The sequence below is a fragment of the Lipophrys pholis genome (assembly GCF_963383615.2).
Source record: "Lipophrys pholis genome assembly, chromosome: 5".
Classification (NCBI taxonomy): domain Eukaryota; kingdom Metazoa; phylum Chordata; class Actinopteri; order Blenniiformes; family Blenniidae; genus Lipophrys; species Lipophrys pholis.
In genome coordinates this window covers 32507663-32525584 of record NC_137628.1, presented here as the reverse complement: position 1 = coordinate 32525584, position 17922 = coordinate 32507663, and the positions used below count along the sequence as shown (strand labels likewise).

Genomic DNA, 17922 nt, shown 5'->3' with positions numbered 1-17922 from the left:
CGAATTTTGGATTTAATTTCAAGTTAAAAGGGGATTTTGTGTGGATGTCTATCGCTCTGTTTGTCCTGCGATGGATTGAAGACCTGTCTATATGTGTCCCGCTCTCATCCAGTTAGCTGAGATCGGCTCCAGCACCCCGCGACCGTGCACAAGATGGATGGATGGACGGATGGATGGATGGATGGATGGATGGATGGATGGATGGATGGACGGGTGGATGGAAAAAAGGGGATATTTTCCTCTGTACATCCTGATAATTGGGTTGTTTATCTTTAATCCTTTGAACATTCTAAACAAGTTATCATTTCACTTCACTCCACACTTGATTCTTTTGCCCCCCTGAAGGTAAAACCAAGAACTCAGAGGAGGATAGCTTCATGGTATAATGAGCAATTGTGAACATAAAAGAATTCGGTACAAAAACTGGAGAATTCGATTAGCAATTCAATTCATCTCTTTATAACTCAATTAGAAGTATTTAGATCGATATAAAAGCCATCCACAGAGCTTGAGCTGCTTACCATTCCTCCGTCAAAGAAGAAAACAAGCACAACCTTCGGTTTCTCTTCAGCACTACAGACCGGCTGACAAGAAGCCACAGCTCTGTCAAATCTCATATCCCTTTAACTTTGAGCAGTGATGACTCTGTAAAACGTCCTTAACAAAATTCTAACGATTAAGGAGCAAATTAATGACACACATAGGTCACAGACCTATGTCAGTAGAACCTGACTTTCAGTTATCCAGCCTCCATCTTATAAAGCTCTCTGAGTCATTCTCAATTGTGGCTTCATCTAAACCAGAACGGCCAACCAGTCAGAGCCTTGTGGCTCTTTGCTACTACAAAGAGCCACAGCATACAAATTTGGCCAACAAATAAACTCCATCTCTCACACAGACACAAAATGATGTAAAGTGAAAATCCACCAAAAAGAACCAGGTTCTAGTTCAGGACCAGTTCTTAAATGAGCACCACCAAAGAACCGGTTCTTGTTCCACCACTAACGGAGCCAGTGAGAGCCACGTCACTGCGTCACTCCAAAACGTGATACGTCACTGATTTCAACAATTTGGCGCTGACAGCCTCATCCAGGAACCAGGAGACGGACTGTACCAGTAGTTTAGTCCGGGTCGTTCCATCTAGTCTGACCTGAACCTCTGATGCACCAAAGAGCCAGAAGACATTACGTCTCTTCTTGTCGCTATTGGTGTTTTTTCACGTCCGTCTCAATTTAGTCCGGAGCCCCAGAGTGGACATAGAGGGGGAAATAATAATGCATGTATGAGTTTGGGGCTTATTTTTCAACATTTGGGCATTACACTGTGACTTTCTGCTCCTTTCACTTTATTTCTGGACGTGTCTGAATCAAAAGCTTCAACATGGAGGAATTGAGGTGTAGAATGATAGAACGCTGCTCTAAAACTGTTTCCATGGTAACCTCCGTAAACACTCTGATTAAAGTTCTCTTTCACATGAAGCCATTAAAAGACGCATTTTATGTCTATAAACTCCAGCTTTCATTTACAGTAGTTTGTATTTTAGTTCCTGATGAACCAAAGTATTCATTATAAAGAAGTTCTGTGGTTATAAAATAATATTGGAGCGTCTCAGAGCGGAGCGGAGCGCCCCCTGCTGCCTCACACTGCCTTGCTCAGCGGCTGCAGCTCCTCAGCCGGCGGTCAGAAGGTGAAACAAGACCTGGACGTGACGTTAGTTAGAATAATGTCACCATGAAAAGTGTGGAAAATAAACCACAATGGAAAACTGCTTCTAAATTATATCCGACGTAGCTGACTGACAGGGAACGACTTATTATATTGTTTCCAAGCGTTATCTTTATTGTTTTCTCTATAACCACTCTGGGGCTCCGTGTTCGCTGGAGTTTTCAGAAAGCCGGTTCAACCTGGCCTCCACCTTGTAGGTAGTGATACCTCCAGAGATAGCTCCAGAGATACCTCCAGAGATAACTCCAGAGATAACTCCGCCCCCAGCTGATGACGTGTCGGGTCCCAGTCCGGCTCCTCTCTGGTCCAGCAACGAAGTGGAGCCAGTGTAGCACCAGTTTAGCCCCTGATAGGCCGGGGCTTTGGTGGTGGAAAGACAAAGAACTGGTGCTAAAGCTGGTCCTGGACCAGAACTAGAACCTGGTTCTTTACGGTGGAAAAGTCCCTAAAGGAGAAGCTTCAGGGTCAGACAACGTAGAGCTCATGTTCACAGGTCTGGATGTGGCTCGTCTCAGAGTAGAGTTCACCTATTACAAGATGGTGTCCAACGTCCATGAATTTGTTTCACTTGGGGGGGGGGGGGGGGGTGACAGAACAGAGACTAACAGAAACTGTTAGTTATTAATATCTAAACGAAGAGGTGGTGACCTTTGTTTTTATCAGCATAGGGTTTTTTTCTTTGATTAATCTATTTATATGTACCTGAATGTGTTGTGAATATGTTTGTTTGTATTTAACTAAATGAATCAATAAAGGAATAATAATAACAACAACAACAACAACAACAACAACAACAACAACAACAACAACAACAACAACAACAACAACAACAACAACAACAACAACAACAACAATAATAATAATAATAATAATAATAATAATAACAATAATAACAATAATGGCTTGGATTTATATAGCACTTTTTTCGCGCTGACTCAAAGTGCGTACAGAGACCATTATTCATTCATACCAGTCCCACCAGTGATGCTAAGCTAGTAGCTGGGGCTGCTGACAGAGGTGTGGCTGCCATTTTGCGCCGACCACCACCAACAACGTATGTAACGTATGTAATGTAAGTAATTACTTTTAAATAACAGTAACTCATGATATGCAATATATTACATTTGGAAGTAACTTGCCCAACACTGGTTAAGACACTAAATGCACTGATACAAACTCCTATTGTCTGTAACAGCTGCAAAGAGCGCAAAGTGCGTTGGTCATTTCAGGACATCTCTTCTGAGTTGGTCCAGTCATGTGTGGCTGTAAATACCTGAAATTGTATCCTGGTGAGACGGCATTCTTCTGTGACATCGCATCCAGCCGGGTGAATGAGTAGGAGGGGTTACACTGGTCGTCCGACTTGTCCAAGTCGCACACCCAACCGATTTTTATCCCGATCACTCCTCCCTTCTCCAGTCAATCATGAGATTCCACAAAATTAAAAAGTACAAGGATTTTGACAGAAAGTTTGAAAAAGATTCTGCTCACTTTGTCCCTGTTAATCCTCCACCCTCAGAAAAAGTTCACGTACACTCTCGATGACTATCTCCAGATAAAGTAATTGAAAGGGTTTTTGTACACGTTATCACAGAGTATATTTAATATTTGAATGATAAAAGAAAGGCTGCATCTTCCGTGGTTACCTTGTCTGCCAGTTTTGTGAAGTTCTGCCGTGCATAGCGGACAACATCTCCCACCCTGAAGATAGGGCAATAGGTGTTGTTGACCATATCAAAGTTACATTTTTTAATGTAACTGTCAGTGATTGTAGGAAGGAAGTTCCCTCTGCACAGGAAACCAACATGTCAGAATGTCTCAGGAGGAAAGTCAGAACCAGATTCAGTGAGCAGAAGCTCACAGGTGAGCAGTACTTAGTGTAGTTGAAGGTTGGAAAGCGAATGCTGTTTTTAATGAAGATGGTGAAATTCTCCACTTCCATCATTGGTCTCCTGGACAGAAGACAAGGGAAAAGAAGCAAAGAAAAATCAATCATACAAACATCAGGCCTAACATGAGGAAAACATGGAAGCCATCAACAAAATTCTTATATCATTTTCCATTGAATGGAATTTGCAGATGTTGTGCTGCCATTTTAAACACATTCATTTTTTACATTGTCCAGATAGAAAACCCTTGAAGCAGGAAAATCCAAATCTGACTAAATAAGGGCAAAACGCCACATAGTTTTATTGTGACGGGTCCGCTCTACCCCTTTAGGTCCCTTGGCCCTCCCCCTCACTCTTGTTGCTCCACTGCTGCTGCTCTCGCTGTGGCATCGGCATGATCGGCTTTCTGGTTCAAAAATATAATCATTTTGAAACAAGCCATCCATAGAAAATAACCAGACGGATATCTTCATCTATAACCCCAACATCTCTCCACTCGTCGTTGAGTCAATCCACCTTGTACTTTTTATGCATTTTGCGTATTTGTGGTGTCCTGGACTCCATTGAAACTCCTGCTAAACATTCACTCTGGAACACACGTGGTCAGTCTGACCACTCACACTTTTATTTAAATAATCCTTTTACTTTCTAATTTATTACGAAATCACTACGAATTGTTTATGAGATAGTATTATATTAACATAATACTTCATTTTTTCTATTTTTGATGGTTTTTGACTATTTCTGTTACTTTCTAAAATAAATGCAAAAGCGGCTATGTGGTTTTGAATAGGCTTCGAAGTGTTGAATGAATTGAATGAAGCTTCAAATTTATTTACCTTGATATGGATTTTTCTGCTGTGATTTATCGCATTTATTTATGGCTTTTTATTTACTTAACAATGACCAATTGTTTAAAGGTGCTCAGGTTATTTTATTTTCTACTTGTGCAATCAAGCCTGCCACCATTGGGTTCCCATACAGAGGCACGGAGACAGATGCTGACTTTTCTGTCAATATTCTTCATTTAACTGAAAACCAAAGCCCCACGTTTTTATGGGGCAATCATGGCTGAGCAAGTAAGTCTTACATTTTTCCCTTTATGCTGGGACCGAGGTATGGAGCGAGGATTTAAAAAAAACTAATTTTCACAATGAATAAAATCACTTCAAACTTCACAAAGGCTTTTTGGGAAGAAAAATAAACATAGGTGCTTTAGCTTTAGAGGTTCTTGTCTGTACTTAATTTCAATGAAATACACCCAAAGAATTCACATGGAGAATTCGAAGACCTCTGCATGTGTTGACGCTGAACTGTATACACTAAAAAACAGAAGCGAGTTGTTGAGGCAGAGATTTGTGACTCAGTGTCCTTCATGCTCACTCATGAGTACAAGTGATCTGTGATGGACTGAGTTGTACGGTTCTGTGAATTCACCCTGAGCATGCTCGTGTAGAAAAGATGAAAAAAGAACTAAAACAAAAGACTTGTTTCCTCTTACGTTTCGAGAGTGTCGATTTCAGCAGGACACCAGCCTTTAATCTCGCACATCTTTGTTGTGGAATTGAAAGGAATACATTTCCCTGTGAGAATTCCTGAGTGATAAACAAGTATATTTTAATCAGAGAAGAAATTACATGGAGTTAATGTGATAAATTAAAAATCAACATGAGACGTAAATGTAGGAGTCAGATAAAAAGTCTCACCATAACTTCCTTGCTTGTTGAGGTGCCTCATGCAGTCGCTGTTCTGAGAGCATAAGTACTTTTTCTCACTCTGGAAACACACACACACACACACACACACACACACACACACACACACACACACACACACACACACACACACACACACACACACACACACACACACACACACACACACACACACACACACAGTGAACCTAACACCAGTATTCAGTATCCGCTCAGGCATTAATTTGTGCTACTGACCCCTCTAGAAGAATTCAAGCAGGGTCCTGCTTCCTCTGGTCTATCTACCCTCTTCTACTGAAATGTTTTTATCACCCTCCTGATCCATCTCCTGCCCACAAAGGTCAGACAAAAAACATCAACTAAATGTCCTTTCTACTTGAAGTAAGGCAGGACTGCCAACTCGTACTCTATTCAATCTGACTTAACACCCTTCTTTCCATTGAATCAAATAGAATATATTGAATTGCTATTATTTAAACGTTCCTATGCTATATTTTCACTGGTTTGCCGCAGTTGAAATTGTCTCTGTGACCCCTGAAACTTTAATTCTTGACTCCTGATCCAGATCAAGGAGCTGATGTTATCCTTTGCCTGTATTTAGAAGGCTCTTGCTTTTATAGGTTACTGAGAGTGAAGCATCATTTGGCTGAAAGTCCTCAAGTCTTTGAGGGTTCAGAAAAATAAACCAGGGAACCACGTTACTAAAATATGCAAAAAATTGAGCCTAAATCAATGTAATGAAAAGCGACAGTGAAACAAGCACAAAATACAAAATACAAAATAATTCGTAGGTCCAGCTCAATGGGTCATGAGCAAACAGAAACACATTGAGCTCAAGTCCAGAACAGTCTGGACATCGACAGTCCAGAGGAGCAGTAAAATGAAGTTGTGTGCTCAATGCTGTGAGCACACAACTGTCAAAAATGGATCCCTGAAATTTTGTTGGAGAACACAGAAATCTGACTTTATCAACAAGTCATTCAACACACACTCATTGTCTTATACACTTACAAGATAACCTGCTTTAATAAAGGTAATTAACACATAGCAGCAGGGTGAACCAAATAATATCAGAAATAAATTAAATACAGGTATCATCACAATGAACCCAGAGAACAAATCTCAGGAAATGGTATCCCTTCCGTTTTTGAACGATCCCACCAGACAGCACCACCAATGATCCAGATCAATCCCATCCTGTTTCAGAGGATCGGGAGCATCTGGCATCTTATTGCCTCTCCTACACATCCCCCTGTAGTCTTCTGAGGCAGGGTGGGACTGACCTGGATAATCAGGCATGAAACCCTTTTCTCCATCCACAGCCTCTGGAGCAAGGTGGCGCTATGGTGCCAGCCATTCTTGGTGTAGCACCACAGCTGGCCCTTGGCCAGGCATGTAAACCATGTCAGACAATCTGCCCACCACCTCGCCAGGTCCCTGCCACTGGCTACTCAATTTGTTACCAAACCCTATCCTTCAGATGGGACAGTACACTCCTGTTCCATGGCTTAAACACCTCTTTCTGACACTGTATCATAAGCCTTTTGTTGCTTCACTCCTCCAGGCAGTCCTTCAGCCAATGACAGTGATCCATGTACCGCCTCACAGCAATATCAGGGCCCCCTACAGATACTGCTACAGCGGTGATTGGGAGTTATGGGATGGGCCTTTTCTATTGGTACAATCATAGCAGCAGTGGATGTGCAGTTCCATTTCACTGCTACAACCAGGCCAGTAGAGACTACAAAGAGACGACAAAGAGTCTTGGTGTTCCTGTAATGGCTCACTGCTCCTGAGCTGTGAGTCAACTGGAGGACTTGTAGAGGGAGCACCTGGGGTACCAGCAATTGGAGGATGTATGAGAGCACGCTGGAAATAGTAGCGAAGCCTTGAATGTGTATGTTGGCAGCCCCAGGGTAGTTTCTGACAGTGGCAACCATGGCTGTGTTCTTTGGCACTGACCAAAGAATACAATCCCACACTGCCCCATGAACACAGTCTCTTTGTTAAAGAGGTTGCACTTAGCTGGGTTCAGCCTCAGTCCGGCTCAGGGAACACCTCTTTTAGATTTGCCATAGCCCCCCTCATACCCTTCTATGTGCCCCAGCATATCATCCAGGAAGTTGATGCAGCGGTTCTGGAGGACATCAGCCAAGCGCTTCCACAAGAGCTGCTCGAATGTTGCTGGAACATTGCACAGTCTAAACCAGGGGTCTCAAACTCGCGGCCCACGGGCCGTATTATATTTTGTGGCCTCCACCTTGATATGAAAGTATAATATTAGTGCGGCCCACGAGGGGCGTGGACCTCCGACGTTGCCTCTCAGCCAGCTACCGCCCGCTGGCGGGAGCACAGAAAGAAAGGTGACTGCAATGGTTGCAGAAAATGCCTGAAGTTTGACAATGTGATGTCTGTTGTTATGAACTGCATCAACCAAATCAGATCCAGGAGCTTACGGCACATGAGGTTCTGTGCTTTTTTGGGGAAAAGAATTAAACAAACTCACAACACCTTTAAATTTGTAGCAAGCCATGTAAATAAAAGAAGAATCCAAGAAGTTGAGATTATCTTTAATGCTTGCTGCGACTGGCATAGGATTTTATTTTGACAGTGAAGGGACTTCAGCCCTTCGACGATGCTTCTTTGTTTGGTTAAAAATGTTAAATATCGAATCAGGTGGCATCAAAAAATCACAGACTGATGACATGAGTCGGGGTGAGAGAATCTGGCTTCGAATCTGCTTGCTCTACCAGACCAACGGATCCCAGTTCTTATATCCGTCCAGAAGGAACACACATACATTGTGCTTACTATAATAAACAATGCTGATAACATACCATCTGACTTCACTTAAGCCTTTGGGCATCCTGGTTGCTTGCAATGTGACTTAGCATGTGACCTGGTTCAACTTCCTTCAGCCAGCATAATGGGGAGAGGAGATGATATGATGTCAAATAAGAGATAAAACACAAGAAACTTTATATAGAGAGGAATAAGAAAATTTACTTCAACAGTATAACCAACAGTAACACCATGGCAGGACCACACTACACACAAAACCCTCTCCAGTCCCGGTTGCCAACTTACAACTAAAAAACTAAACTTAACTAGAAGAACTAACTACATGAACTAAGCAACAAAATCACAACACGACACGATAACCTCCAATAGTTAGCAGGCAAGCAATAGGCAAGAGAAACCATGTTCAGAAGAGCCGTTCATGATCTTCATTCAATGTTCCATACATGTTCAGGACACTTCATGTTCAGAAGAAATCATTAAAACTGATAATGACATTATTATTATTATTAATAGAGGCAGTACTGCATCCAGGAGCCAGTCGGTGGGTGTCCAAGGAGAGAGACCAAGGCAGAGAAGGGTCTTCGCTTCAACCAGGGAGCCGCACCACTGAACTAGGAGCGCAACGCACGCGAGTCACCAGAGAACTGCACCGCTGGTTAAACATACAACTATACACACCACAAACCAGGTAACCAGCATCATCACTACAGCACACCATGTCTACAGAGCGGAAGCAGCTGGTGTGGGACATCAAAAAAGGCCTCTTCAGACTCTCAAACACAGACCTTTATGAAGTTGTCAAGACCATCGCAGCAGAGAACCAAGAAACGGTGGAATTGAGCCAAACTGATGAGGAAAGATGCATGGACTTTGTCACCTCTTACCTGGAGTCTGACACCTTGTTAGAGCTTGTGGATGAAGGTATGGGTCAGTTATTGATGTTGCATGATTTGATATGTAAGGTACGTCGTATGGTACATGTCGAAGTTGGTCCCCCATCAAAAGACAACATATGCGATAGTGCCAAGGTTGAGACAGCAGATCAACAGGGTAATGACGCAGCTGCAGACAGAAAGAATGACCAAACCATACAAAACCTCGCTGCACAGGTGGAAGCCCTGACACACATGGTGGCTGCCTTAATGGATCGGCAAGCAGCACATGTCCCGGTCATCCACCCACAGACACCTCCAGTCCGAGCACCACCTTACCCCCAGTCACACCCTTCTCCACAATCCACTCTTACCAAATTCCTCTAACATCTACTAAATCAAACCCTGGTCCAAGTTAAGGGAAAGACAGTTCATTGCCCAAAATGCACAGAAAAAGGACTCACATGAATGCAACCACTGCTTTATGTGTGGAGAGGTTGGACACCGCGCAGTGGGATGCTTGAAGCGGAGTAAGTTTCAGGGAAATGGGACCCGGTCTCTGCAGAGGGACAGCCAGTGACCGGTGCACAACTACGGTCTCAACCAGTAAGCCCGATCCCTGGACACCCATTGAAGCAAGCTAAACACAACAGACGACAGGCCCCAGTCCTTGCCTTTCAGAGCACTACAAAGTACAAAGTACCCCTGATAGGGAAGAAAAGTCAGCTTAAATGCCAGGTTAGTGGATATCCAGTGACAGTTTTGCTTGACTCAGGATCACAAGTGAGTATCATCGATCGGCAATGGGCTGACACTTTACCCCGTGGCGCCCTACAGCGCCACGGGGTAAAGCTAAAGCCAGAGAAGTGTGAGTTATTTCGCCGATACGTGGGTTGGTTGGTGTCAGCAGAAGGGGTGAAAGTGGACCCGAAAGATCTTGAAGCTGTGCAGGCACTGAAACACAAAACAATGTTGGAGATGTTCGACAGATGCTTGGGTTCTTGAGCTATTATCAGACTTACGTGCAAGGTTTCTCAAGCATCGCCAAGCCCCTCTCTGATCTGCTTCAGGTGAAGTCAGACTCACCACAGCCCCAACCTTCAAGAGGAATGAAGAAAGGGCCCCAGCCGTCGTCCCGAACACCAGTAATGTGGGTCGAGGAGCACCAGCAGGTACTGGAGTGCCTGATAAACATGCTCACCTCCCCCCCAATACTGGCATACCCAGATTTCACACAGCCTTTTGTACTCCATATAGATGCTTCCCAGAAAGGCCTGGGAGCGGTTCTCTACCAGCAACAAGATGGGAAGCTGAGAGTGATTGGCTATGGGTCACGCACACTGACTCCGGCTGAGCAAAACTATCACCTACACAGTGGGACGCTTGAATTCCTGGCCCTCAAGTGGGCAGTATGTGAAAAATTCAATGACTATTTGTTCTATGCCCCTCACTTCACTGTGTTCACTGTCAACAATCCACTCACCTATGTTCTCAGTACCGCCAAGCTCAATGCAGTGGGACACAGTACATTGAGTAAATTTTGGTAGTTTTCGATCACTTCACCATATTCGCACAGGCCTACCCCACCAAAAATAAAGCGGGTAAGACTGATCGGCTTTTCAATGATTTTATCCCAAGGTTTGGATATCCTGCCAAACTCCACCATGACCAGGGCCGGGAGTTCGAAAACGAACTATTCAAGACACTCAGACAGCTCGCAAGAGTTAGTCATTCCAGAACATCCCCCTACCACCGACAACGCAACCCAGTTGAGAGACTAAACCGCTCCCTACTGCAAATGCTCCGGACCTTAGAAGAGAAAGAAAAAGAGAACTGGAAGGATCACTTGCCCCACGTCATACATGTATACAACTGTACAAAGCATGAAGCTACAGGATTCTCCCCTCATTACCTGTTGTATGGTCGCCATCCTCGACTCCCTGCGGACCTCCTCTTCGGCCTCCTAACAGACAAAGAGGCTGAAACGCCACAAGGATACACTGAAAAGCGGGCAGGAAAAATGGTTGAAGTCCATCGGATAGCATCCGCAAACAGTCAGCAGTCAAGTTCAAAGGGGAAAGCTTATTATGATAAAAAGTGCAAAGGTGTGACTCTTCAGCCTGCGGATAGGGTCCTGGTATGCAATCTCAGTGAACGAGATGGTCCTGGCAAGCTTAGACCCTACTTGGAGCAGACCATCTACATTGTGAGAGAACAGGTAGGGGACAATCCTGTCTATAAAGTAAGCCCAGAGACGGGAGGCCTTCCCACTCGCACTCTGCATCGAAATCTGTTACTACAAGTGAACACTCTGCCAGTAGTATCACGGCAGAATCAAGCCATGAACACATCTCAGTCCCAGAGGAGAACTAAAAAGCCTGCAAAGATCCCAGAACAAATCCAGAGATCTGACACGAGCGACTCTGAAGAAGAGGAAGGTACATTTCGTTACTGGTTGCGGATACCTGTGGGGAAAACAAGAAATGAAATAAACCCCCCACGCCAAGGTGTTGCCTTCGAGACACAAAACACAAACCTGACCAATGCGAGACACTGCTGAGAGAGAGAATTCGAGTTGAACCTGCGTTCTCAATGTGTGTTTCTTGTAAATGAACATGTCGTGGATCAGCCCCAGCCCCACAATGATCAAGAGTTGCCTCAAAAACCTCACCCGGATCAAAATGCTACAGAACCTCAGCTGAGATACCAGGCTCCTTTGAGGCAGTCCAGCAGAGTAAGGCGGCCAGGTTACATGTTCACATACCCTGCACTGGGGCAACCAGATTACCAGCTACGCCCTTCTGTGAATGCCATTATTACCCAGCCCACATATTACTGTTACCAGAGCTTCCTGTTCCTCAATCCCTCCAGGACTATGCACACCACTGACACACTCAATTCATTGTTTTTGAACCAATCACCTAAGAACTGAGAGACACAAAGTACTCATGTACAGGTAGTAAGCTATGTTAATTTGAATTGGGGACCGGGTCTGCAAATTAGCCTTTGTCTAGATGGCTCATGGACATGGCATCGGTTGCTATTGTTGTAACAATGCTCTCTGTTCTGTCCCTCTTAAATAAACTAATTTTAAAAAAAAAAGAATCAAGGGCTTTATTATTCTTAATCCATCTGTTTTTGTTATGGTTTTCATATTGTTCAGAGTTATAGAATGTTAGATGAGATTTAGGGTTGTCAGGATTCAGGGTATAAAAAGGTCAAGTGTCAGGAGCCACTTCTGTTTGTTGGGGAGTGTGTGATACACTCAAAATGTGTAATCCCATTTCTGTTGATGTAAAAACAGTATATGATTAAGCACTTTATTTTTTTGTAAATACAAAAAAGACATTCGCTGAGTGAGATAAAACACATAGTATTTTTTTCACAATTACAGTAGTTAAATGCTCAGTTTAATAGGAAGAAAGAGAGCGGAACCAATGTTCTCAGGTTTTGTTTGCCCCGGGTCCTCCTCGGTGTGGGTTTCCACCCACCTCCTCATTACCTTTGGGAAGGAAATTAATGGTCCGTGTCTCCAATTCATGAAGGATTTACCTGTGTTTTCCAGGGAGGCGTTGAACCCAAAATCTCTTTGTTATTGTGGTCACAAGCTTTGGGACCTAACAAAAGCAGTCTTTGGTTTACCATCTGTGGCCAGCTCCACCTGCCAGTGGCTGGTCTGTCAGTTGAGGGAACTGAACCACTTATATCCAGTGATCCAATCCAGAGCCCCATTAATATGGGGGAGGGGATAAGAGTCCTTGTTTGTGATGCTATTAAGGCTTCAGTATTCCACACATGCCTCAGTCATTCCAGAAGTAGTGGATGATTTCCATTGCTGCATGTCACTTGAAAAAAGCAAATCTGTCAGGACATGGGTGGATGGGCGGGGTTGGGCTGGTGTCATCTGTGGTGCTCAACCAGTCCTGTGTGGTTACAGTCCTCATTCTTGGCAAAGAAAATGTCCATAAAATCTTTCAGGGGACGTGCCAACTCCAAACCATTGCAGCTCCATTGCAACAGGTCCTGCACCGCTTTCTCTGTCCCTGCTGATGAGCTGCTGCTGATGGAAAGGATAATCTCCAGTGCTGTGCAAGGGCTTGGATCTGCACTTCTGGTTGCATTGGTCCTTTTCAGTCCCTCCGACTTCGTTCTCTCACAAGGCAGCATCAAGGTCTCTGCCCCCAGCATGATGGTTGCTCATGTAGCATCGATGCAGGCTCCCCACAGCATGATATGGGGTCCAGGTCGATAATGCACAGTTGTTTGATGTGAGTGAGCCAGAACCCATTCAGAAACCTCCTGACTGCCAGCTCGGATCCACAGCCTTTTCTTGCCCTCCAGCCTGCCCCTTCTCCCATCACAGTCAGCAACTGAGTCTTGGTGGGGGCCCATGCAGCAGCAAGTGAGCCAGTGGTGCCTGGGAGAACTAATGATTGCACCAGAGAGATGGCAAACCCCATGTCTATGAGGGCCTAACAGTGTTGATCATCCATCTAACAGGTCAGATAGAGTCCTCTGATGCAACCAAAACATCCCGCTACCATACAGCAGTCTTGGAAGGGTATTGAAGATTGAGGTGCAACCCCCGACCATCCCACTATTGTTTCACTCTTGCTGAGTTGTTCTGGCTCTCATCTGCTGCGTTTGGCCTGCCAGGGCAAGGTCCAGATGTGTGGCGGGTTCTTCTTTTGTCCAACCGTTGTGTGTCGCTGCAATATGGACCTGCTTAAAGTACAGTTACAGCTGGTTCATGCTATCATATTTTGGCAGCTTGACGGCTGCTTTGGTCAATGAAGTGCGTGGGTCCAGTGGGGATTTGGCCATCACCGTTCTCAGGTATTCTTGCTCTCTCTAGATGGTGTTCTGTCCGGTCACTGGAACGATATGGGTCACTGGGTGTTCTCCACTTCTCAGCTCCCTCGGCAGCGTTTTCCAGGCTCTGGCGAGCAGCTTCCTCCATCCACTCTGGTTCTCTCTTTCTCTGGCAATCCATCCACTTCTGACTCCAATGCGGTGCTCGCAAGGCCTGTAATTAATGGACGGCTGAAACTTTGTTAAAGAACTTAGAACTTTGACTTTATCAAGAAGTTGTTCAGCACACATTGTACAATACAGACGGGTGTCATCAGCTGACTCACCCATGGTGTTATACAATGCCTGCTCAAATCAATGTCTAAACACACAACAGGGTGAACCAAATGATAACAGAAACACTGAAACTGTACGTATCACCACAATTAGGTCAGAGAAAAAGTCCCAGGAAATGAAATCCCATGATTCCTTGAGGTGTCCCACCTGAATGGGTATGTACAGTATTCAGAGTTCTACCAAAGAACCAGTCTGACATTCTGAGATAAATTACATTGAAATATCAGTTAAGGTATGAAGTGTTAATTGTATGTTCACATGAAATCAATCCAACAAGGAGTCCAAAATACCAGCAAAAGTTAGCGAGTAGTCCAAAAAACTCATGAAACACAGGGAACAATACAAGAACTGAGGGTTGTCATGGTACAAGGTACGATGACGATCTGACACTGAGAAAAGAAGAAAAGGGGTCTATATACACTGGGGACAACAATTACACGAACAGAAGACAGTTCGACAGAAATGACAAGTGTGCATCAATAGAGACAAAGACAGGTGAACATCAAAATCAAACAGGAAGAGACAAAATAGATAAAACTTTACAAAGAAGGGAATCTGATGTTTAAAGCACTACAGTCACCATAATAGTAACATTAACAGTAATTTTAATCAGACTAACTTACCTCGGGACAGGATTGGAGGTAGGATGGGGCAGGATATGACAGGAGGGACAGAAAGAAAGATGGATATAATAGGACAGGAAATAGGATGGGATGGGATGGGATGGTGTAGAATGGAGCAAGAGACAAGATGAGACAAGAAGCAGGATGGGACATGAAACAAAATGGGGCAGGAGACATTTTTTTGGATGCAAGGTGGATGGGGCAGGATGGGAAAGGAGGCAGGATGGGACTGAAAGCAGGGTGGTACATGAAGCAGGGTGGGGAAGAACACAAGGTAGGATGGAAAGTAGGATGGGGCAGGAATGGGTAAGAGACAGGAAGCAGGATGCGAGAGGAGACCTGCAGGACCTCAGTCCTTTACACGTTTGGCTATTATCCCTGTATGTACATTTCACTTATTGTCCCAGAGACAGGTGAAATTATCGATCACAGTCGTAATAATGTTTAAAGCACTACAGTCAACATATTAGTAACATTAACAGTCATTTTAAACAGACTAACTTACCTCCGGACAGTATCCTTGGACCTGATTCTCTGTGGTGATGAGCTTGGTGATGATGCAGAAGACTGAGGCTCCCTGCAGAAATTTTTTTTATTTCTGATGAGTGTGCGTGTCATGCTCATTTTACACGTCACAGTCCGGACACACATACCTGTGTAGGAGTGACATAGTCGGCAACATCCATCACCTTGTTGTTGTACACTCCAAAGCCTTTCACCTTGGTCATCACAGAGGATTCAATGGCTGTGTCCCTCACCTGGTAAGCCTTCTCAAAGACAAACACCCAGCTGAAACACACAAGCCCCGAGGTGTGAATGTGAGTGAGTGTGGTTGTCACTCACTCACATTCATATATATGTTTGTCTTGTGACAGACTGGTGACCTGTCCACGGTGTACCCTGCCCTCGCCCACAGAAGGCTGGGCATGTATGTATGTATACATACATACATACATACATACATACATACATACATACATACATACATACAGTGTAACCTCTGACAAGCAGACACCCTGTACTGAGTGGAAACATCACTGTAAACGGACACATATTTAACTGTTAACACACCGTAATGAGCGGACAACCTGCCGAACGCGGACAACGAACAGGTTTTCCAGGCAAATTTCAAGCTGAGCGGACACTGAATCGGCCAAAATACTTGGGCTGCACCCGATTATTGGAATATTCAGGCCTCGGGTGCTACACGATTGCCTCCATACTACACTGTGGGCTCACTTCCGTACACGTTCCATAATGTAACGTAACGGTCCCTAAACTATCTCCACTTATGCTCACCATCTAAGATCGTTGCCCTGTTCAAGCTATTTTACAGCTTCAATTCCATCATTGACCATCTGATGTGCAGGGTCTGACCTGGAGTACGCTGACGACACCATTCTGCTCAGCACGTCCCACAGTCAGCTGAGAGACGCTCTGGGCATATACAGTGAAGAGGCAGAGAAGCTTGAACTCCAAGTGAGAACCAAGTTCACGTATGTCGGTGATGGACTGGATCCACCTCTCCTACGGCTCGGTAACAACATTGTGGAGCCTGTCAAGAACTTTGTGTATCTGGGGTCCATAGTGACAGACAACGGGGACCTAAAACCAGAGATCATTTGCAGAAGAGCCCTGGCTGCATCAGCCCTGCAGTCTCTCTGGAAACCACTCTGGCGGAACCAGACCATCTCACGCAAGACGAAACTCTGGATTTACAACTCCGTAGTACTCTCCATCCTGCTTTATGGCCCAGAGACTTGGCCCTTAAACAAGACTGGCTACAAGAATCGATGGCTTTGATTAGCAGGGCTCTTCAGAACCACCGAGAACATCAGGTAGCCTCAGCGGGTTTCCAACAAAGTGCTTAGAGCCCGCACGTGCCAGCCCAGAGCACCCAGCGACCTCCAACAACATGGAGTTGCTGCGGAGAATGCAGAGCAGCTGGCACAAGACCGTCAGCTCTGGAAAAAAATGGTTCATCTGGTCGGCTCAATGCACAGGGACGGGACAATTTATATTGTATCCATCTTTGTATTGGTTCAGTTATGTGCTCTTAAATAACTATCATATTTGGTGTTTGGTTCGTTCAATATCAACTGGTCCTACAAATTGTCCTCCTGACCTGTCCCTCCGACAAGAGGACACCCGTCTTCATTAAGTTGGCTCTGGAGGAGTGGCGCCCTTGGTTGGAGGACGTGGAGGTTCTCTTCATTTTCTGGACAGACCTTCAAATCTTGGAATATCTCTGCTTGTCAAAGTATCTCAAACCCTGACAAGCACGCTGGAGTCTGTTTTTTAAATGGGTCTTTTTCACCCCGTCCTATAGACCAGGCAAGAAGAATGTTCAGTCAAATGGCTTGTCCTGTGTTTTGACCTTAGATGAGACCTTGACAGAGCCCGAACACATCCCTCCAGCTTCCTGTAACGTTGGGGCATCACTTTAGAGGAGGAGAAGCTAGTCCAGCCTGCTCTAGAATGCTGTCAGGTATGCATGGCTGCACTCTTCAGGTATCCACCATCCTTTTTTCCCCCACAAAAACCCTGCACTGCCACTCCTTGTGGAATGTCTGCTCTGACCAAGCATTGTACTCTTCCTCACCACTAAGCATGTAGAGATTAATGGATATGAATCGGTGTCTAGATACAAACATGCACAATGCGAGTATCGCTTCCTTCAGCGTCTATCGGTGCAATTTACGGGTGAAATCAAGATGCACCATCACTGCATTTCTGCCGCGAGCCTGTGCCACAGCATGGAGATCTGCCAGAGCAGCAGTAAGTGGGTAGCGGATCTTTGACGCACCGAAAAACTTCAGGCTTAAAAGAAGTACTTTGGCTCTTACAAAATAAATGGTAAACTTGGAAAGACGCAGGCAGTTTGTAAAGAATATCATGCTGCTAAACCATACACTGGCAACAAGTGTTCCCTCTGAACGAGTGTTCAGCACAGCAGGTGATATTATGACAGTCTGCTTCTTCCTGAACATGTGGACCAACTCATCTTCCTGGGGGAAAAAAAACCCCAAAACTAGAAAAAAACCCACATGAAATAAACCACCAAGTTAGGTGTTAGCAGGGAGAGTGGCATTTACAGACAGATCTGTTTTAAAAAGTGTATTGTTTTGTGTGTATGTTATTTACCTAC

At 44.6% G+C, this 17922-nt stretch overlaps 1 protein-coding gene across 1 annotated transcript in view; it reads right to left on the bottom strand.

Moving 5' to 3' along the window:
- Positions 1 to 17922, bottom strand: part of p2rx3b (purinergic receptor P2X, ligand-gated ion channel, 3b) — a 32363-nt gene that overhangs the window by 5082 nt on the left and 9359 nt on the right. The window contains exons 2-8 of the mRNA XM_080464175.1: positions 15428 to 15563; positions 15280 to 15351; positions 5321 to 5390; positions 5116 to 5209; positions 3600 to 3677; positions 3372 to 3513; positions 2999 to 3135 (exon numbers count right to left, since the gene is read on the bottom strand). Coding sequence (XP_080320301.1) covers positions 2999 to 3135; positions 3372 to 3513; positions 3600 to 3677; positions 5116 to 5209; positions 5321 to 5390; positions 15280 to 15351; positions 15428 to 15563 — 729 coding nt within the window. The remainder of the gene's footprint in view (positions 1 to 2998; positions 3136 to 3371; positions 3514 to 3599; positions 3678 to 5115; positions 5210 to 5320; positions 5391 to 15279; positions 15352 to 15427; positions 15564 to 17922) is intronic.